At 35.3% G+C, this 23,680-nt stretch overlaps 1 protein-coding gene across 1 annotated transcript in view; it reads right to left on the bottom strand.

Annotated features, from left to right (window-relative positions):
* The window catches only part of Wdr11 (WD repeat domain 11), a 49,702-nt gene extending 26,395 nt beyond the window's left edge, over positions 1–23,307 (bottom strand). Inside the window, exons 1-11 of the mRNA XM_047552935.1 lie at positions 23,176–23,307; positions 22,097–22,208; positions 17,044–17,197; positions 15,842–16,015; positions 13,523–13,709; positions 11,060–11,225; positions 10,532–10,646; positions 9,503–9,698; positions 9,102–9,205; positions 6,137–6,313; positions 3,666–3,750 (exon numbers count right to left, since the gene is read on the bottom strand). Coding sequence (XP_047408891.1) covers positions 3,666–3,750; positions 6,137–6,313; positions 9,102–9,205; positions 9,503–9,698; positions 10,532–10,646; positions 11,060–11,225; positions 13,523–13,709; positions 15,842–16,015; positions 17,044–17,197; positions 22,097–22,208; positions 23,176–23,261 — 1,556 coding nt within the window. The 5' untranslated portion in view covers positions 23,262–23,307. The remainder of the gene's footprint in view (positions 1–3,665; positions 3,751–6,136; positions 6,314–9,101; positions 9,206–9,502; positions 9,699–10,531; positions 10,647–11,059; positions 11,226–13,522; positions 13,710–15,841; positions 16,016–17,043; positions 17,198–22,096; positions 22,209–23,175) is intronic.
* Positions 23,308–23,680: the final 373 nt, after the last annotated feature.

Raw genomic sequence — 23,680 nt, 5'->3', positions numbered from 1 at the left:
TATTTCAAGAGCTAACTCGAGCCCCATTTTCTTCATCTGCTCTCTCCATTTACTGATCTCAAATCACACCCACAATGAACACCATGTATTTCATTAATTATTCATTAGAAAAGTCCCTTTGTCTCTTGTTTCCTCTTTCTTTTCCCCCACAGGAAACAACACTCATTAATTTTTCTACTTAGCATGAACAAAAGAAGAGAGGAATCAATTTGGACTTTACTCTCTCTGAGTCTGGTAGCTTTAGTCACATCTATTTGTCCACAAAAACCCTAAGACCCGCCCTCCAAGCCTTGTTGCTGACAATGTAAACTAACTCTAGTATAGTGATGCCACTATCTCTAGGCACTAAGAATTCTATCTTCCCATTCCTCAATCATGATTGTAAAAAATTCATCTGTTAAGTACCAAGTGTAAGTTAGTGACTATGCTGTCCTTCTGAAGCTTACATCCTAACAGCAGGTACTTTCCGCATTATCTGTTACCAGAGACACTGCTGTGGAGTTCAATAGGAGCTGTTTTGAGTCACCCATGACCTGGTCTCAGGGGCAGGTAGGGCTTCCTGGAAGACCATTAAAGCTGAGACCCAAAGGACAAAGAGGGTTTTGACCTAACCCTGAATCATTGAGGAAATAATGTGAGTAGCTGAAAAACAATGTGCTAGATTACATTCTGTGAAGGGAGGTACCATGTCTCTCCAGGCATGTGACAGGCACTTGGGGATTCTGATAGATTTAATGAATGATGTCCAAGAAAAGCCTAGCACTGCTTCTTGTGTTTATTAGTGCTGTGAGTGCTCACAGAAACACTTTCCACTCTGCTTACAAGCCTTCCCAGTGTACGGGATGTAGCAGATTCAGGGTGGGCCTACGTGTAATCTAGCAGTAGAAACATGTTGCCTTTGAACAGATTACAGCAGGCATTGATATATCCAATAGCCACAGAAGAGAACAGAAATCAAGATGGACTTCAAAGTGGATAAGATAAGAAGGGAATTATCTCTCAAAAGAATGAATAATCTTGTCAAACGAAGTTGAACTCATACTACCAGCATGGTTTAAATATACACCGAGGTCTGTAAAAAACAAAGAACAGCAGCTAATTTTCTGATCTAGGACTTTAAGAACTCCTAACCACAGAGTAAGTGTGCCCTTTGAACTTATCAGCAGGTATCTGTGGATCCGACTCCTACAGGTCCCTAGGCTAAGCCCACTGACCATTTACTGGGGCTGCTACATAGACTACTGCTCAACATGGTTGTGGGAGCACGCTTTCGAAACGCCTAAAAGTTCTAAGATTCTTCTGCAAATTTACAGACAGACAAGAATGGAGATCATTTTACTTTCTACAAATCACTCAATTTAATCAAAGTCAATCAATGTTCTGAGAGCTATAAAAACTACTGTTAATAATTTTGGGCATCCAAAATAGTACTGGGCAATATTATTTTAAATAACATAGTAGACAGTGACACAAACTAGTAATCTAAGAAAATTAACATGTACCACTCCACTCTGTTCACTTCTAGGTTTCCGCCAATGGATTATCAGCATCAAAGCCCGTGGCTGTTTGCAGGAATATAGAAGACACCCAGTAGATGTTTGAAAAGCATTACTGGTTAAAAGACCACTGTTTCAAAACACACACACAACCATCTGCAGTTACACAGTCCCTGGCCACATGTATACCAAAGATTCATTTACAAGGTAGAAAAACAACTTTCTAAAAGTTAGCCTTAATTTGCATATAAAAACCTAGAATATATTGGGTTTATTGCTAATCAGTTCAAAACTTTTTATAACACATCTGTGAAGTCTTCATAATAGATTTTATTTGTAACATTAAAATTGCATTAACTGAAACAGAAAGACAGTAGGATTTTAGCATCCTCTTGGGCAGCATCTCTGAATACAAAACAGATTAACTTTGAAAAGACAATTAAGAGGGAAAATTCCTATAAAAATTGGAGCATCTCTATATGCTCATCCATAACACTAGTCTGTTTAAGTAGCATATCCCTTAGAGTTGTTCAGTATCCAGCTAACACTATAAACAACTGCACTTAATCAGAAATGCTATCACAGCATGTGTATAAGTCATATACATAGTGGCATCTACAAACTGAACCATACAGGTTAACATATCACCTAACACCAATACCTAGCTGACAACTGCCCAAGGTTTCAGTATTTAGAAACAAAATGACAGTGTGTATGATTTTCCAGAAGCATTTTGCAAATGCTTAGCATGAATTTTGGCTCATTCAACAATTTTATTTTATTGCCAACATGATTCCTCCTAGTATGGCATTTTTGAGCAGGAGATCTAGTTCATGTACTGTTAAATATAAAAGGCTAGAATGAATTCCATCTACCTCTTTCACAGGTAACTCTGTAATTCACAGTTTTTTCCTCTGTCAACTGAAAATACAATAGTGTCTATCCACTAGGATTGCAGTGAAATGATACATGCAAGTATTAATAATTAACATAAAACTTAGAACAAGAAAGGTTAAATGGAGAATTTTGATTGGTGTTAGCCATAAAAAAAAAAATCATACATGAAAGACAAGGGTAAAAGGAAATGTGAAGAGCGAAACATTGACAAGAAGGAGAAAAAGAGAAAAGCAGTGGCAGTAGAGACTACTTAAAGAAGTGTCTTAATAGTATACTGCAGTACTTGTAATGGAAGAGAAAAGGAGGTCAACAGCCTGAAAGAGACCTAACATGCCCATGTTGCTGTAGCCCCCAAACTCAATGCTTTTGAGGACACCACTACTCCAGGTAGGTGTACTGGGAATATTACTCAAGGGATACAACCTAAGATGGTAGTAAACAGTCATGTGGTCTACATAGCCAAACAAGGCAGTAAACATTTCCATTATGATCAGAAGCTGGGACACTCAAGAGTCAAACACTCTCCATTCAGAAAATGCACTTACTCAGAACAGTGAAATCCCTAAAGGTTAAGAATCTTAATGTACATGAGGTTTATAAAGTGGACTTTCTTATACCTTCATTAAAGATCAAAAATATACTGGAAATTTACATTATATATGTGTGTAACTTTGTAATCTATCATTGATAGAGCAAAAAAGGAAAGTAGTCTTGCACTCAGCAAAGTAATGCTATCAAGCAGGTATGTGTGTACTTTATAGCAGAAAGCAAGAGAGGGACTTCTGACAATTTAGCCTTTTCTAGACACCTATGTGCACACAACACTCCCACAGATCACATCTCAAAGTTGAAGAGTAAATCCAAGACATTTGGGGACTTTTATGATGATATTTAAGCAAAGAAGTAAAGTTAATTAACAGTTGAAATGTCTTTATTCAAATGTGTCATGCGCAGTCCCACTGACAGTTTGTCACCAAACTGAAAAATAAACTAAATAAGGCAACACGGTGATTTCTATTGAGAAAATAACCTGGACTTTGGAGGAATAAATAAGATGCAGCAATAAAAGAAAAATAGACTCCACTGCTTATGTCCTTTACAAAGAAAGCAATTAGTACTCATCTTTGATTAGCACAGTCATTAGCTAGACTTGAATACTTACTATTCAGACTTTTCAGGGAAATAATCACCACTGCAGATTTATTGCATCAGAACATCTTCTGATCTCATCAGAACATGTTTTTGATCTCAATGTCATAGTGACTTACTCACTTGACTTCACATGAGTGGATGCTTAGCTCCTTGTGCAGCAGACCACTAGTGAGATGATATACCAGGATGGAACCATTACTTGTACCTGTCAAAATGACAAAACAGCAAATTAAAACAAAAAATTTTAATGATATAACAGGAGAGTATTAATTTAGTGGGAGTTTAAATTTCTAACAGAAGTCTTCCCTCAAGATTTTAATCATTTTACAACACTTTTTTATGAAAGGAACTCAAACTACATGCTAACCTACAAAGTATTTCTCTGTCTTCTCATCAAAAAAGGGTCTATTATCATATGCTCTGAAAACTTACTTAACTCCAGGGATAGATTTTCACAGAAAGATTTTAAAACCTAAATCAATATACGGAGCAATTTGAAGAAGCACTTTCCTAAGCTTTTCTACATATGGGAGTTTATACTTCTTGAGATTTAGAATGTTTACTACAGCTGGAACCTAGCTGAGTTCATTAGCCAGATTTTTCTATTTTTCTTTACAAAGTTTTTAATCTTATTTTGACATATCAAGTAAATCATGACAAGATAGTTTCTACAGTGAAAAAAGCCTGTATTCATGCTCTGGCTTTGGACTCCTGAGTGGTTACTTGCACAACACAGAATCTCTTTTTGCTTCTTTAAAATAGGAATAATAGAAAACCTATTTGCAAAAGATTAAATGAGAAAATATGCAAAGCATTTAGCACAGCACTTAACACAAAGTAATTACCTGGGTAACTAATATTAACTAGTTAACCAGTACTTCTGTTATCACTGTAATGAACAGTTTGTAGTTATTATTATGCCCACAGCTTTTTGTGGTCTCAGGCAGTATGTCTAAACTTAAACAGAAAAGACATGGATACACCTGAGAAAGTTTTAGTCTCTAAAATGATTTTTTTAATAAGTTAAGCAAGGAAAGTAAACTGTGTAGCTCTTTGGACAACCACTTTTCCACTATGCGTGGTTTAAAAGGATTGATGGATTTATACAAAGCAAAAGAATGGAAGCAAAAATGCTAGGCCAATTCCAATTTTAGATTATTTGTGAATAAAGCTCCAGAAAAATTCTACATAACTATTCTAGAAAAATACATTTCATGGTTGTACACATTTATCATCTATTTCATCAGTCACTTCTGGTACTAAGAAAGAAGCTGAATAATCTTCCTAACAGTCAAATGATTCCTACGTTCTGCAAGTCTTGATGTGTGGAAATTTACAATGTAGTTTTCAGAGGCAATAAAAGGAAAATCAACTGCACTTATTTTCCCTGGTGACACTGAATACTTTAGATACTTATTTCATATTTTTTGCTATTATCCTAAATTTAGAAAATGATATTCACTATATACTACTACAGTACAGTTATTTGACAATGGAAATTTCAAACCTTGATGTATCTCTTACTATAGAGCTATAATAAGAAGTAATTTCCCCAAGAAATTGACAAAAAAAAAAAAAAAAAAACCCCAATGTCACTGTCATTAGGTATAGTGACACTCATTAGGTACACTGACATTGTATATACAGGTACACAAAATGTACACTGATGAATCTTAATTAAAATTTCTATAAAACATTAAATATGAACCAATAATTTCTAAAGCAAAAATTAGAGATCTACAATTTTATGAATCTAAACACAAGTGCATATAGATGATTCAATGTTCAAATTGCTTTCAGAACATAGCCACAGAAAAATTAGGAGAATACCCAAAGGAGCTACTAATACTCACTTAGCCATTAACCTGACACGCTGGTCACAAAATAAATGTGGCCACATTTTCATTTAGGAAAGAAGAGAAAGAATCACGAATCACATGTTAGTAGACTTTAGGAGAAAGTCAGAAGCTGTTCACTATTTTTAATATACTACCTTTATTCAATTTTGGATTAAGTGTAATTTAATTTTACATACTTAAAAGAACTAATTTCTGGTTTTCTCTCTAGAGGAAATCAGGTTCATTCCATTACTATGAAAGTAATGTAATAGCAAGTTGAAGTCCAGATTTTTTTATCTATAATATAAAAATGTTTCAAATCAAAAAGCAAATCTTAGTTTACAGGAACCACCTCTTTAAACAACGAAGAATACACAGTTCTTAACACATGAAGAACGCTGCTATCATAAAATCATTCACTCTGACTACACTATTAGTTAACAAAGACCTACTACAAAATGTTAAGCACAGATAGACTGGGGTAGTCCAAGAAAAGACAAGGAGTCTTGGATTTAGCATCATGTCAGTCAGGCATATCCAACCCATGATATTTCAACAGCATCAAGTGGATGAGTTTCACTGGCTTAAAAATAAGACACTTGGAGGAAAAGAAGAGAAAATATAAGAAATATGCTTCAAGATGAGTAATTGCACAATTTACTAAGCCCACTCCTTCTTTTAAAGCATCGTCAAAGAGAATACAGGATTTTCTACAAATCAGGAGAATTTAGAAAGAGCAGGTCAAATACTCACCAACAGCAAGCAGTGGCTGATACATCTTGATGTTTTTTGTGGTCAGTGGTGGGCACATACGGATGGCAAACTGTGGGGAGGGCAGTCCTGAAAGCAGTCCTGTTAGCAGAAATTTGAGATGCACTTCCTGTAAAATGGAGCCTTTGGGCTGTTCTTCTCCAGCAATTGCACTTTGCCCTGATTTGTCATCAAAAATAGAAATATATTAATTATAAAGCATGCTGATCTTAGATTTCTCCAGAGTACTACTACCCAGAATTCAGAAACTAATGTCTTCTAAGAAACAGTTGCAGCCACAGTTCCTGGTATGAAGGCACTAAACAGAGACTTCAGAACAAACCAGGAGAACCTGGGTTAGACAACACTTTCCATGGCATGGGATGCTGCATTCCCATGTTACCATCTTTCCAAAAGGTTACTTTTCAATCTGAGGTGCTTTGTAAAGTACATATAAAATTGATGATCAAAAACACATGTTCAAAGAATGCATTTATGATTTCTAATGAGAAACTTTAATCTGTCAATGTACTTATAAAATTTAAGCCTTATAATTTCTAGATAAATATGTAAAACATAAAATATATGTAGTATATAAACTGTCACTGTTAACAGTTAATTTTTAAATGTGTGTTTTAGAAACACCAAGTGTTTTTAGAAACACTCTATTTAGGTTATCAAATCTCAAACCAAAATGATGACTCCAATAAAGACCATTCTAACAAAATATGAATATAAAGACTACAATAAATGAAAATTGTTCATTAAAAAAGGTATACAAATTCCCTTCCTAGAAAGCACTACTGAATACTGGGATTAACTTGCCAAAAACACATACTGAAGAATATGTGAGTGAATATATATGTACACACACACATAAGCATGTATATGCTGTGAAAGGAAAAATATAAATAATTACTACCAGTGGGGGATGGAACCATGAATAAAACCCTTTGAGGCATAATGTTATGCTAGTAATAATGCTATTTTTAAATCTCTAAAATATACAGAAAAAATAACCATAAACTTAACCAAATTAAAATGATCCCTTAGAATTGGTCATACACTCAATCACAATCTCTCTGCTTGCTTTGGTAACAAAGGATGGTACATTAAGGAAAGGGAAGTTCAACAGGAAGGTCCCATGAATACCAACACTATTAGCTTAGAGTTGACTCCTGGGAACCACCACAATTTTCAAGTATTTTTCATAAGAGGCAATTCACAAGGTAGGGCAGATTAAACCTTAATAAGCAGCAGCCTTTATCCAATGAATATAAATCAGCCTCTGTATTTAACTGAATTGCTTTCAATTATCACTAAGTACACAGTGAATTTCAAATTAAAACTTTAATTAAAAGTTTTAATTAAAATGTTTTCAAGTGACAAAGCTTTACCACTTTTAAATCAACTACATTGTCAAGAACTGCTATACAATCTGCATCCTTTTGTTTCTTAAACACTGTCGTTTATATCACTTATATACCTAAACAGCATAAAACTTCAACCTCCTATGGGCTTCATATTACTGATTATTTCTGTTTATAATTCTTTCCACTTCAATAATTTATATGTAAAACAGACTAGATCAATTAGCTTAGAATATCATGTTACTGATAAAATGAATTCTGCAAAATATGCAAAATGTGTCCAAACTTCTTCCTATGAATTTGTGTTTGTGTGGTGAACAGGAAAAACTTTAAATATGAAATGCTACTAAGCAAAGAGTTCTACAACTGCAAGACATCAAGACAAAACCAAGGCCCTGAGAGGTCAAGGTCTTGCCCTACATAGTGGAGCAGCTAGGTCTGGAGGCCACTGCTAAGGAGCAGGCTCCAGAGTCAGGAGGACCGTGTCCACATTCTGGCTCTTCCACCACTGGTGTTCGGTATGGGGCAAGTTTTTTAATCTCTAGGCCTCAGTTCCCACACACAGAAGATGGGGATAATATCACCCACCTTGCAGGGTCATGGTGAGGTATTAATTAGAGTATGTTAGCACTCATTTAAGGTAGTATTTAAGCACTCAATAAATGCTATTTGTTTAATATGATTAGGCAATGCTCATTGTAGTACAGAACCTATCTACAGCATTTAAGCAAAAAAAAAAAAAAACTAACTAAATAATATCCATTTGCAATTATATTATAGAAGAACAAATAATGACAGAAAAATCCTTTGTAAACCACATCCACAATTTTAAAATTACAAAATTACTACAAAATTACTTAGTCTATTTACAAAATCTTATGATTTCAGGTTGCATAATATTTGAAATCACAAATCATCATTCTTCTTTACTGCATACTAGCCCTATAATAATTAAATAACTGAATTCCTAATGTAAGAATAAGGAAATTCGTGTCAAAAAGTTCAAGTGATTTTTTTTCTAACATTGCTGAGTTACTTATTCCTTCAATTAAATGCATATCTAGAACACACAAGGCCATGCATCAAGTGCTGGGATACACATATTTCAATCAAACCTGTCCCACTTTGTAATTTACTGGAGGAAACAGAAGTAAGGCCACAATTACACAATTACAATACAGCTATTAGCTATTAGGGGCCACAAAAGAACATTTAAATCAGGCTTGGGAGATTACAGAAAACAATACTTAGAGTTGAATTTTGAATCAGGAGTAGCAGAGAAGGGAGAGAAGGCCCGCATTTAAGCGCAGAATCCAGATGCCTGATGTCATTTCTTTCACTTAGATTAGTCTCTCAGGAATGAAGATGTTCTAGTTCCCACAATTATAAATGCCTATCCATGCTAGTTCAGGCACTTTTATCCTCGAATGTTTTATACTCTTCTGATTTATTTAGGAAAAAATGAGTCTACATTTTAGTCTTCTCAAGTATTATCTTCGACTTTATAATGATTGCAAGTCCATGCCTCTATTAGTTTTACCCTTCAAAAAGATGTAACATGAAAGCTTAAAAAAAAAAAAAAAAAAAAACAAGCTTACCAATCATGTTATCTAAGGAAAGGTCGGGGAGTTTATTCTGTAGCACTCCTACAGGAATTCCACAGAAAGACACTGGTGAATACAAAGGTGACACACCAGAACTACTGCAAAGACATAATAATTAGATGGTTTTTACATATACAAAACCATTATCACATATTAGGAACTCAAAGTATTAATTCCAGCACATGGTATATTTTTATAGTAGTATTATCTTACTCATAGGGGAAACAGCTTTGGCAGGTGTACATACTTCCCTAATAACCTAAAGCCTTAATTATCTCCTTAAGATATTTTTTAATAGAAAAATGGCCTTTCTACTTTTAGATGATCCTGGTAATTTTTTTAAAAGAAAGGAAACAAAATAAAAAATACAAAACACAATCACAGTGGCTCATTACCTGCTCCGTGAATCTCGACTGCACACTGCAGACTTGAGTTCCCATATCATGACCCTGCCGTCACTCACTATGAGGGCAGCTGCATTCTCATTGACAGGACAGCACACCATACTGAAGGGACGGACAGTTTTTGTCACCCTGATTGCATCGCACTGGCTTCGTAAATCATAGGTAAGCTCCTGAACAGGATCTGGATCTTAACATAAAAATTGTTTTCTTTTAAAGGTCAGAAAGCAACCATATCAAAATGCATTACTGTTTGTTTACATTTAAATAAAACCTCAACTAAAAGAATGTCATTTCTTCACTAGTGCAAATTATCAAGGATAGCTTCACTTTTCACAATTACTACTAATTTCTTCAGAATATAAAGATACTTTGCTTAATGTTGGCACACAAGCTTAATCTCTAGATTACCGTGTATGATCAAGATACTTTGGTTCTAAATATTTTTAAATAAAGGAAATGTTCTGAAAAGGGATCAACAGTGACATATGATTAAATAATAAATAAAGCACTACAGACTGTCATAATTTGCAGACTGTAAGTCTGAAAATACCAGTACTTTATGAAAGACATAAGACTCACTTTCACCTTTATGTCATACATCACTTCACAAAAATATTACTTCTACACTCCAAGATAAGACTGACCTGACAAATGAGTGCCCTGGAGACATGTTAACCTTTCACTTTACAATGGAAACTCCTAAAGCAGAGAATTCAAGGGAGTGTAAAGACACACAAGGCTGCACTTGGACTGAAGATTCACTAAAGGTAAAGTCTACATGGTCCATGGACAAAATCAAGAAGAATTACCAGAAATTAGTCTCTTTACCATTAATAAGAGGAACACTGTTAAAACACTGAGAGACTGGTCCTCGGTTTATGCTTTTTATTTTGTAACCATATTCTAACACTTTATTAAGGCAAGTATTATTTACAACACTATGTGCATTTGCTGGCAACCAACAGATGAGGCTTTATAATTTTGAAGAAAAATATAGATAACATTGTTGTGAGATCTCACCTGGTTCATCACCTGAAGTAGTGAAAACACTGTTGTAAGATCTTCGAACACGTAAGGTTATACAGCCATTTTCATGAAGGCAAAATAAACCATCACGCTGAAAGCAGGGTATTACCTTTAAATAGATGATGTATTTATTTGTAAAAACACAAAAGGTAATTGAAATCTATATTGTGAAATTCAAAATCACATTTAGAGAATACGGGCAAAAGAAGAAACAAAAATAGACATAATCCCCAAGATTTAACACCAAAGGAACATTTTAAAAAATCCAATTTATAATCCTAAAAAAAAGTCTGTCTTTATCCACGTGACTTAAGTAATTCAGTAAATATCTCGGGAGACGTCAGAAGAATTTTTAGGATAAATCAAACCAATTAAAAGTGCAGAAAAATAAGGAATACAAAACATTGCCATTTATTTTTCAATAAACAGAAAAGAGAAAGTGGAACAAATGACTTGCAAGATTATCGTCTTTCTCTAAATCCCATTCCTAATAACTTCTGGGGGTGTTTCTGCCATGGATACCTGCAGAAAGGGAACTCCTGTCCGTTCTATTGCAATCACGCCTACTGTTTGATTCACCTCAAGGTCAAGGATTAAAATCTCTCGAGGATAGAGCAGCAACATGTGATTCCTTTTTGAAGGAAGATATGCCAGCTGAAGGCAATCATTGAGAGTTACAAATTCAGCACTGAAAAAAGTACCAAGAGAGAACTGCTATCAATGTTAGTATTAAGACTTGATTCACATCAAAAAGGTTAAGATTTAATTTTGCACTTACTACTTAAAAACTGTCAATAAGAATGTTCAATTATTATTAATTATTAATTTCTTGAAATTACCAATATGGGTTAGCATCCAAATCTTAGATCTCTAGTTAGTGCTGGGGATCCAAATTATACTGATAACACTGTACAGTCTAAGTAGACATATAAGTATTTCTAAATTTTTGAATGATTTAAATAAAACAGAACAGCATTTTATCTACAATAAGATGAAAAGTGGCATACCATACTGGCATTTATAAGACAGTTTTGTTTTTACTTTGCAAATAGAAGTATGAGACTGATGAACGCAAGACTCGGGATTAAAACATCAACATTTAGGGTAATTAGAACCACTGGACTAGGAGTTATTGGACTATCTGTATAACCTATAGCAGATCATCTCCCTTCTACTCTGCTAAATTAGCTTTTTTTTTGTTGGTAGTGCTGGTGATCACACCCAGGGCTGCACACATGCTAGGCAAGCTATATCCCCAGTCCATCTCATTCACTTTTACACTGTCTTAAATCTTGTTTGAAACAAATTAGGGTATTTTATTCACTTATATCCCAGCATTGTCTTCTGTGCAAATAAGAGAGATGAAACAATGAGGACTGTAAAAAAGTGGTAAGTCTCAAAAAACATTTTAGTAAGTGCTGCATATATTTAATTATAACCTTTAAATATATTTCAGTGGCAACAGACATATAATTGTATACTATTTTATGTGATCATTTTATTGAAAGGTTTAGAAATTTAAAATAGTTAAATTGGTGGGCTAGAAAGGGAGAGATTTAGAATGCATTAAGTTTCTAACAGTCATTTCCTAGTTGGGTGAGCCTGAATAAGGTATGTAAAACACTATGGGACACAGTTTTCTTTAGGAACAGAGCTACCACCTGGGACTAAGACTACATAAAGTAATGGATGTGAAAGTACCTAGGTCAGTTCCAGTTGAAGGATAAAAACTGCTCACAGTGTACATGTAATTCACATAACAGATTAAGTCATAAATATAATACCATTCAGCCTGCCAAATAGTTATTTGCATATGATAGGGAATTCATGAACAGTAGAAAGTTCTCTTAAGATACTTAGAGGATACTCAATTCATCTTGGCATGAAGTAGAAAACAAATTAGCAATTTAACCAGCCTGTGGTTTAATAATACAAAAACATTTATCCACAATTGTAGAATGTATTATAGTAAAATAATTAGGTAATTATCTACAAAGTCTAGATAGAACAATCTTAGCACATTAAAGATAAAGACTATCTTAAAACAAATGACAAAAAATCCTGCCAAAGCAGGAAAAATAAAACTAACGCATAAAAGTAGTTAATTAAAATTTTATTCAGGTACAGTTTCTTTTTCTTTTTTTGTAAGAGGAATTGAACATAGGAGTGCTTAACCAGTAAGCCATATCCCCAGCCCTTTTTATATTTTATTTGGAGACAGGGTCTAGCTGAGTTGCTTAGGGACTCGTTAAGTTGCTGACGTTGGCTTTGAACTCAAGATCCTCCTGCCTCAGCCTCCAGAGCGGCTGGGATTACAGGTCATCATGCCTGGTTCAGGTAGTTTCTTTAACCATAACAGCTCACATTTTCTAAATGAATGCTTAGGAAGTATCAACCACAACATTAAGTACTTTAATAACATTACCATATCTATTAATTTCTGTAATAATCGTAGGAACTACTTTAAAACCCTATTTTATAGATTGGGAGAGTGAAATCTGAATGAGATTAAGGAATATGCTCTGAGTCATAGTTATGGATTTCCCGAGAACCCAGCTTTTAATCAGGATGGGAAACGTTTTCACCTACATAAGAAAAACACCCATATTTTATTGGCTAATCAGAAGCCCAGCAAAGTCAGGAAAACATACTGAAATAAAATCCAGCTTTTGTCCCCCAATTCTTCACATATTCAATAAGCATAACTTCAGAATCATTTCATATTTTCAGAAGTAAAAAACTTTAATCTGTAAAATTCAGTGGGGAGTCTAGCATGGCTGGAGGAAGCAACGAGACCATGCTAAAATGTCGGATCTCCTCCTATGGGAAAAGGTAGAATTTTTTTTTTTTTTTCCTCTAATATATTTGAAACTAGAAAGAGAAGAAGTGAAATGAAGAGGAAAATCTATCTTAGTACAACTCCAAATGGATGCTTTCATATCTGACAAACTGATGAATGCTTTTAATCTTACACTTTTAACTTACCTAGGTTTCTCCTGAGTGATTAAAATTTTTACTTTATTAAGAGCCTTCTTGGCTCCTGTGGCTGCAGCCAGCTTGTTATGAGCTGGGCTGGAGTGTGGGCTGGAGATGTACACTTTTTTCCCAGGTCCCGAGGGAGGCTTGGATGGAGAGAAGTCGGAGATGAATACAATACCCTCACTGGTGAGTACTATATTGAAAGAAGTAAAATTCTTATTAAAGTTTAGTCAAGCTGAGCACAGAATTTTATTTAAATACAACATGAGAGAAAGACAATGAAAATTTTAACAATATAGAACAGGCGATGTTATGGTCATAACATGATGGGAATGTTCTCCAAATTGAAGAGAAACAGGTAGTCCATTATAATTCATCAGAGGCACCAAGCTCAGCATTCTGAATTATGTTTTATATATTAAAGAGATAGTAAAAGGCTGTTGGCAGAAAGAACAAATGTTTGTTCTTCCAGATAAATTCTGTGCACAGAATTTCATTAAAAACTTTTCCTCATTATACTTCGCAACTTCAAAATCCAAACACTTTTCAGAATGTAAGATTCACAAGAAAAATACCCCATATGTAAGAGATTCTAGATATCACGATTAGCTAAATTCAATATTTGATTGAATGATATTAAATTTTACAGGATTTTCACGAATTACTCCGTATAAATAAATTTCTTTTTTCTTTTTGAGAATCAGACTGTACCTTAGGATGAGTAAGACTGTTTTTACCGTTATATTTAAAAATGACTTAAGTCCCAACAGAGGCTTACTAATGTCCATGAAACAAAAATATTTTAGTATCACATTTAGCAATATAACCTAGGCCTTTTTGTGAATAAAAAGAGAATCTCCCTCTGCACTAGAGTTGACCAACAGTGGGATATATGGGCAGGACAACCTCATCCACCCTGAGTCTTGGCAGCTTGAGGCTGCTGCAGGCACAGAGATCAAGGAAGCATACAAGTTTTGATAACTTGCACAGTGGAGTAAATAAAAAGTATTAGGCAAGTGGCATTTTGAAATATTTTCACCAGCAAAATCACAGACATGTAGAATTGATGCAACCAATCTGGGCTAAAACCTTACCTCCTTTCCAGGTTCCAGACCATCCCTGAAGTTCTCACTGGCTTCCCTGCTTTTGTGATGCCTTCCCTCCCTGTGCTGTTATATTCCTGCAGCACTGCATTTATGTGAGCTATCTGCTGAGTGAGTGAATGTACGCATGCACAAGTTCATACAAACATTTACACAAATGCCTCAGCAGTCCACACTGTGGTTACTTCTATAGCCAACTGTTCCATTTTAACTTCCACTTGTCTGCCTTTCTCTGGCTCCTTCATCTCATCTCACAATCACACATATACACTTAATAAATATTGATGGACAAGTCAGAATTTTGTGTCATTCAAATCTAGAGAAAACATTCTTGACACAACTAATTCCCTCATCTCCTTCAAGTTTCAGATCATTATCAGAATGAAGCCTACTTTGACCATATGTCTAATTCAACTTGACCACACCAACACCCCACTCCTCTTCATGCTCTTCATCCTGTTTCACTGTCTTTATATCACTTATCACCTCTTAATAGACTAGAACTTAACTCATTGTGTTCACAGTTTATCAACTGGCTCAAACTAGAATGCTAACTCTACAAAGGCAAGAACCTTCATCTTGGTGTCAATAGTTCAAGAAATATTGATGGATTAACTGAACAAAGAATATCTTCTAAATAATTTAGCCACAAAAATATCTAAAATATCATTTTTATATCATCTGATCTATAAAACATCAAAAACACCAAATACTGACAAAAAATTGCCCCTGCAAGAAAAAATTCCTTTGAGCTTATTCCATTTTTTGCATGTATCTGTTTAGGGCACTCAGAACAAATGGCATTAATTAGGATGATTTTTTTAAAAAGCAAGAACTTAATTTGGCCACAGACTAAATGAAACCCTTGATTCAAAGTTTTTAAATGTACCTAAAAAATAAAATTCAATTAAATCTGAATTAGAGTATCACAGTAACTCTCTCTCCCTGGCTAGTCCAATACTATTCATAAATTCAACACAGTGAAGGTGTGGGTTGCTGGCTTACATTTCTAATAATCAAAATCAGTGCAAATGATAAGAAGTTATGATTTAGCATGTGGATCAGGACTTGAAGATATATGGATGAGATGTGCTTCTCCACTTTGCTCAGTCATTTTAACATTATAGATGTACAATATGTGTACGTATGTGTATACTGCATAGCATTAATTATATTTTAAGTGCTTCATTTAACTCATTTTCTACAAGGAACCATTACTCACATGTTAAATGTGAGGGATCAAAAGGGTCAAAAGAAAAAGAAAGAATATTATCTGCATAGCTTTTCTTCCACAGTTTGGTGCCAGTATCTGCATTCCAGAGCACAATGTAATTTGGTGGGTGGATAGCAAGCAACAAATCTCGGGAAGCATCTTGATTCCATAACCACTGAACATCTGTAAAGACCAGATAAACAAGGAAAAATTCAGAAAACATCCACATTAAAACATCTGGGTAACTTACCCTTGCTATTTAGTTTATTAAGTGCAATCCCTAAAATCTTCACACACTGCCAAATGTGACATATATGCATGCTTACCATTTCTATATCGGTTTAAGGTGAGTAACATTTAAAAAAAAATCCAAAGGAAAACTGAATTTTATGTAAAAATGAATTGTTTGGTTAAAATGTCAGGTAATCTGAAATAAGACTTTCAAGAAAATTAAAGGCAATTTGTATTAATCATTCCTTAAACTATAAAATTAGAAGTTGGGGTATATAGCTCAGTGACAGATCCTTTGCCTGGCACATGCAAGGCCCTTGGTTTAATCTCCAGCATCACAAAAGAACAAAACAAAACAAAAACTATAAAATCAACATGTGACACTCTCCTAGCCACAATCAAGATACCACACTCCCAAAATGCTTTTGGGGAGACTCTGAAGTTTTTCATGATTTTTTCAAGATGATAAACAGACTAAAGATGTAGCTTAGTACTTAGCACATAGAAAATACTCAAAATACATTTTTAAATTGTCATTTAAAAATTCATTCAGTTAGGTTCTCAAGAGAAATTCCTAAAGAATATTTGATTGGTTTTAGAGTAATAACAAAGAAAGAATTAAGCAAACAATCTAAGAAAATGAGAATAAAATGTTCAACTCTATTACAGTAAACATTGATAGCTAATTATTATAGCAGTTCAACCAAGTTTACTTATAATACAGATTTCAAGATGGTAGCAGCTTAATTTTTTCATCATGCTTGAATGAGGTTAAAATCAAAATTAAGGGTTTTACCAAAACACCAATTAGTTGAGATTTGAGAAAATAAACCCAAAATTCAGATCAGTAGAACAAGCTAAAAATCTCTAAGAGTTAACTTGTAAGCAATGATAATAAGTGAGAGGTGGAGTGGGGGGGCAAGGAAACATTCTGAGAATAAGTAAATCAATATAAACTGAGGAGAGCACATTTTCCTCACCCTGGATAGGTTTGGCATGCTCTTGGATCTCACACTGAGCTACTCCTGCTGCTACATCCCAAACGATGATCTTCCCATTGACATCAGCGGAAGCTAAGCGCAAGCAATACGGTGAGCCAATGTTATGGTGGTAGTTTTCCCTGGCCCATTTAACCTAGTACCAGGAAGAAATCAGATCAAGTAAATACTTGCACTGGATAAAACTAAATATCATTTTAAACACATCAACCAGAGCCCATACTACATTTGTATTACGGAACTCTTTAGCATGAATAAAAGGAAACTGGTTTGCATTTTGAAATTTGACATTTTTATTATTTATGGTATTTTAAAATGTTGCATTGCAAATATTTTTGATCACAATGTCCCTGCCTTGAAAATGTGAAAAATGATGCTTGCCTTAATATTTTGGGAAACTCAGGTTAAAAACAAAATAAAATAAAACACAAACAATAACAACAAAAACCTTCCAGAATACTTTGATAAAATCCCAGAATACCTTGGAATTTAGTTTCCCTAAAATCTAATTATGACAAAACATATAAAATCATAAATTACTAAGAAGAATGTTTTCCTATATTTGTTCTCCTAATTAAAAGGAGATGTAGGGACAGAAAAAGCCTCCACAGGGAAGCAAAGAAAAAAATCAAAAGCAAACAAAACACTCTGGCTGTACCACCTTCATAAAAAACGTAAGTTTTTCTCTAAAACGAAAATTTATGCTTCATACCTTCAACAACATTAAGAACAATTAATAATAGAATTAAAAAAAAAATTCACAACTCCAGGGCAAATCTGATTAAATTCTTGAACCATGAATACACACAGAATAAGAGATAAATCCTACAGTCCTCACTATGACCCAAAGCATCCCCTGGCCACTCCCCTGCTCACTCCTCTGATGGTCACTACCACTTGCTTTCTCTATCTCAGGATCCTCTGTGTTTTCTTCAAAGCATTTTATTATACCATGTGTAATTAATTACTTTTTTTTTTTTTTAACTTATCACCACCCTGTGGACTCTCAGCTCCACGGGATACGTCACATAGGCCTTGATCATGCTTCTAGTCCCAGATCAGTAGAGCACCAGCACAGTGCTCAAAGCTAGTGTTCAGTACCTGTTTAATAGATGGCCTTAAGCATCAGAAAATCTCTAAATATACACACATGAATACACATACGTACATACATACGCACATGTGTACATACATATAAATACATTCGTGAATGATAAAGTAGGAAAGGTAACAAACTAAGCATTTATGAAAAAAATGGAATTAAGGTTTCCAAATATCAGTGCTACTAATAATCTTTAAAATTTCACTGTTATACATCTTCTCAGGCAAAGATCTTTTTAATAAAATGTGCACATGTGTATGTTTTTCATATGTGTTCATGTATATATATGTATATATTTGAAGGCATGTGTGTATATGTTTACACATTATGGGTATGGATGTATAGTCAATCCTAATTATTTGCAGATTTCACAAATGTGAATTGCCTACTCAGTAATATTTGTAATCTCAAAGTTAGTATGTGCTGTGTATTTGCAGACAAGCACTGAACAGTGAAAATTTTTGTCACTCATAAATATGTTCCACTTGAGGGCAAACAATGTATTCTTCCTTCAAGTCTCAAAGCACAAAAAAGGGTCTGTTTCACATCTCTTTAATATTATATTTTTCACATTTTTGGGCTTTTTCTTAGTGACTTCAGTGTTTAAAAGGGCCCCCAAGTAGTGTTGTCTACTACTCTTAAGGGTAAAAGGTTGTGATATGACTTACCGAAAAATATATGAGTGAGATAGCTTTGCTCAGAGATAAGCTATTGGCCATGTATTCAATTTTAATGAATCAACAATACACATTCAATGTCCTTAAACAGAAACATGTACAAAATAAGGATATGTATTATTCAGTTGATGAAAAATGTTGGACCAGAGAGGTTCACAGCAACCTAACTGCTGGGAGTGAACAAAGTTTCAGTATTCACCAATACAGTTTACAGTGACTCTAGAGAATATAACTACTTATAACTACCTTTAAAAACAAAATGATTGTTGGTATGTATGTGCATATACATGTATGCATATGTGTAGAGTATTGAATCCTATTTATGTAAGCTCTGACTGATATACACACTTAAAAAAACCACCTAGATACATAATTAAGCTGCTGAAAACCAATGATAAGGAAAAAATCTTGAAGGCAAAAAAAAAGATACACTGCAGGCAGAAAAACAGACAAGAATTTCTCATCAGAAATTAAGTAAGAAGAACATAATACAGTGATTTTTTAAATTACTACTAGAAAACAAAGTTGTCAATCCAGCATTTTATCCTTTTAAAATATCCTTTGAAAAGCAAAGGTAAAACACTTTCTCAGAAAATAAAGGCTGAGAGAATCAACCATAATATGCACTTCCAGAACTTAAAATTCTTCAAGTAAAGGGAATATAATACCAGAGTGAAACCTGAATCTACATAAAGAAACAAAAGCTCCAGAAATGCCAAGGAAAAGAAAAAAAAAAAGAAGATAAACAGATTTTTCTTTAAAAACACTTCTGCATCTTACATGAGACTCAAAGATGAAGGACTGAATGATTTCCTCTTAAGCTCAGAAACACAAGAGTGTCCTCTCACCACTTGGATTCTCTGGTTCTGACCAGTGTAACATGACAAGAAAAAAAAAAATGAAGAAATACAGACTATCAATGAAAAAAGTTAAACTGTATTCATTTTCAGATGGTGCAAGAAAAACCTACTCCTAAATTATTGGATCTAATGTGTGAGTTTTGCAAGATTGCAGGCATAGGTGAATATACAAAAATGAATATTTTCCCCCACCTCATACCAAATATAAAAATTAACTCAAAATGGGTCAAGGACCTACATGTAAGAGTTAAAACAGTAAAACTCTTAGAAGAAAACAAAATTGTAAATCTTTCTGACTTTCAAAAAGCAACAGTTTATTGGAGATGGCATCAAAACACACGCAACAAAAGAAAAAAAAAAGATAAACTGCACTGCACTACATCGAAATGAAAAACTTTTGCTCTTGAAAGGGAAAACCTATAGAACGAGGGAAAGGAAAACCTGCAGAATGAGAGAAAATATTTGCAAATCACATATCTGAAAAGGGACTTATATCTAGACTACAGAAAGAAATCTTACAGCTTAATAATAAAAAGATAATACAATTTTTAAATGAGCAAAGGATCTGAAGGGACATTTTTACTAAGAAGACACACAAATGATCAAGAAGTTCATCGAAGGATGTTCAACATCTTAGCTATCAGGAAAATGCAAATCCAAAATATAATGAGAACCACTTCATACCCACTACAGTGATTATAAAACAAGGACAGAGGAGAGGGTTGGGATGATTTGGAGAAATCTGAATCTTTGCACACTGCTAAAGAGAAAGTAAAATGTGGAAAACAATCTAGTAGTTCCTCAAAAAACTAAACACAGAGCTACCAAATGAGTCAGTATTGCTATTCCCAGACATATACCCAAGACAAATGAAAACAAGTTCAATATAAAAACTGGTCTAGGAATGGTTGAAGTTGCATGATTCATAATGGCCCAAACTGAAAAACATCCATTTTATCAATAAAATAAATGTAATATATCCTTCCAATGGAACATTGTTCAGTAATAAAAAGGAATGGAATAGTGATACATGATACAGTAGATGAACTCTGAAAACATTATGTTAAGTGAAAGAAGTCAGGCATAAAAAGCCACATATTTCTATGATCCCATTTATATAAAATATATAGAGCAGGCAAATCTCTAGAGACAGAAAGTAGTGGTTGCCTGACGAGGGGAAGGAGGCAAATGAGAGATGACTGCTAATGGGTACAGGGTTTCTTTTTAGGGTGATGAAATTGAATGTGGCAATGGATATATAATGGTGAATACACTAAAAACCATAAAACTGTATACTTTAAATGGGTGAATTTTACAGTCTATCTCAATAAAGCTGTTACAAAAAAGAAAGAAAAAGACCTCTATCTCCAATCTGAATTTCTCCTAAACTTCAGGTCACTATAAAAAAATACATCAAGGGATCTCAAACTTTTCACGTTGAAAACTTAAACTCACGGACTTCACACATACTCATCATAACTGGAAGTCACTCAAATAGAAACCCTGGAGTCAGAAGACTATTCCTTATACTGATTACTGTAAAGGTCATCCAGTTCGCCTATTACACAGTTCCTAAATATGACTCTCTTCTTCCCCAGACTTATTTTAGGGCCTTAGAATTTCTTGCCAAAATTACTCTAAGTCTCTTAAATGATTTCATTGCCTCCAGTCATGTCTTTCTCTAACAGATCTTCCATAGTTGCCAAAATGAGTTTTTCTAAAATACAAATAGTTATATCCATCTCCCCTTTAAAAAGTCTACACTCCTTCATACTCTTATAAAATTTTTAAGGCATGCAGTTGAATCTCTTGGGCTGCCTCCTCTTTCAGCACAAGCACAAGCGTACCAGCCTTTAGCCCATCTCTGCAGAACAATACTTAGCTCCACACCTGTTCCCTTTCCCTGCAGTACTACTTCCCTGACTTTTCACTTGGCTAACTACTGTTTCAGTCCCTTAACTGGAAAGACTTCTGTGACCCACCCTCTGACTCCTACACCTAGTTGACAGGTTGCTTCTTTTTCTTCTTACAGCATGTTAAGCGAGTCTTAACATGTTGTGAATCCCCCTAACAAGATAATGAATTGCCTAAGACCTTTCATCTTTACATCTTCAATACACACTAAGTACCCAAAACTAATCAATGTAAGGAGTGGTCTGGTAAATGGCAGAACTGGTGTTTCCTAATAACTTTAAAATGACCTAAGAACTATCATTTAATAACTCATCCTAGAATGACACTGATATACACACACACACATACACACATGGAAATGCTGAGTTATTATATTTAAGAGCTATTCAACATGTACACCTATGATTTAATGAGAACCTAGTGATATATTAAACTTCACAATATACAGTGTGTTATGGGGGTCAAAGTAGGATTGGACTTACCTTAACAACATTAGCTTTATGTTTTTCTAAAACTTGAAGAGTTTGGGCAGTACTGGAATCAATCACTACCACCAGCGAATGACATCCGTAAGCAATTAAACCTTGCCAGCCCCTAGCAAAAGAGCAATGTTAAAACTCAAGTGTACAACAAAGACTCAACTTCTCTCCTGCCAATCCTAAATAAATGATAAAGCTAATTCACATGTGCCACCATTAATAAAATTATTACTTAAACCCAAAGGCTGTATGCAACATTATCCCATTTAAGTAAAGGTCTAGCTAAGTTTACAAATGCTTGCTGCAATTCATTTTTAATTTGGTTTAAAAAAATTCTACGTTTATGCAGGTACAAATATTTATAAAGCAACTTGTGCTGTCTTTATAAGCATACGCTTTGTCTTATTCTTTTAATTCAGTTTTTAATGCTTAGTATCGACAATGTGCCTGGGATATGTATTTATGATCCGTTCTAGGTCTTAAAACCACATTAAACAAGACAGGCGTTTCAGTCCTTTTGACAACAATCCCAGTGCCACAACTTCAGAATTTTGCTTCACATCCGTTTTATTATTAGTTTTCGGAGCTGCTGTTATTTCACAGTGAAAAGGTGAAAGGTTAACAGGGACGATCTGAGCCAGAAAAGATAAAGAAAAGGCAAAGAACGAACGGGTGCCTAGAACAGAATCTGGCACGTTGTTGAATGAATACAAAAGGGGGACAGAGAGAGACAGACAGACAGGCGGACACAGAACCAGGAAGGGAAGGGGACAGGGGACTGGGGGAAGAGGGCGAGAAGCCTGGATCCAGGGTGGAAAAGAGGGACGCGAAGGTAAACCCAGGAGGCGCGAAGAGGGCGGAGAAACGCACGGAGGAGGAGGGTAAATGTACAGCGAAGGAAATCCCCACACCGGGCATTTGCTACGCTCATGACAACAAAATGCATCATCTCAAAGAGAACTCAAGAGCAGCAGTGCGAAGGCGGCGCCGCCGCGGCGCGGCCAGAAACCAGGGAGTCACACCCCGTCTTCCCCTGCCCCTGACTCTGGCCGAGCCCGCTGCCTGGAAGCCGGCGCCCTCACCAGTCCACGGCCGCCTTGTTGTGGGCGTTGAGGGCCCCGGTGAGGGTGCGCGCCGACACCTTGAAGTTCACGGTGTAGGGCAACATCTCGGCGTCTAGCCCCGGCCTCCCAGGCGACCCGCAACCCGGAAGCGGCCGAGGCTGCGCTTCCGTTCCAGAGTCCGGGCAGTTCGTCCGCGCCGCCATCAAGTTCCGCCGGCTCCAGGTTCCACTATTCAAAGGTTCCGCCGCTCTCGGTTTCCGCTGCCTTCAGGTTCCCCTGTTCCTGGGTTCCGCCTTTCCCAGAGTCCCTCGGCCCGAGTGATTTCCGGGCATTGCGCCTTTGTGGCTATATTTCCAAGAAAAGTCCTGTGTTTCCTTTAGGTTTTGGGAAAACATTGCTAGAAAACATGGATGCAAGTGCCAATTTGCCTTTCTGCCTTCAATCGGTTAGTTTAGGAGAACTGCCAGTGGCAGGCCCTGTTGTAGGTGTTTGGTGTACTGATGAAGAAATCAGCCCTCGGAGT

The sequence above is a fragment of the Sciurus carolinensis genome, chromosome 5 (assembly GCF_902686445.1).
Source record: "Sciurus carolinensis chromosome 5, mSciCar1.2, whole genome shotgun sequence".
Lineage (NCBI taxonomy): Eukaryota > Metazoa > Chordata > Mammalia > Rodentia > Sciuridae > Sciurus > Sciurus carolinensis.
The sequence above is the reverse complement of the archived record's forward strand: the minus strand, read 5'-3'. Positions and strand labels throughout refer to the sequence as shown.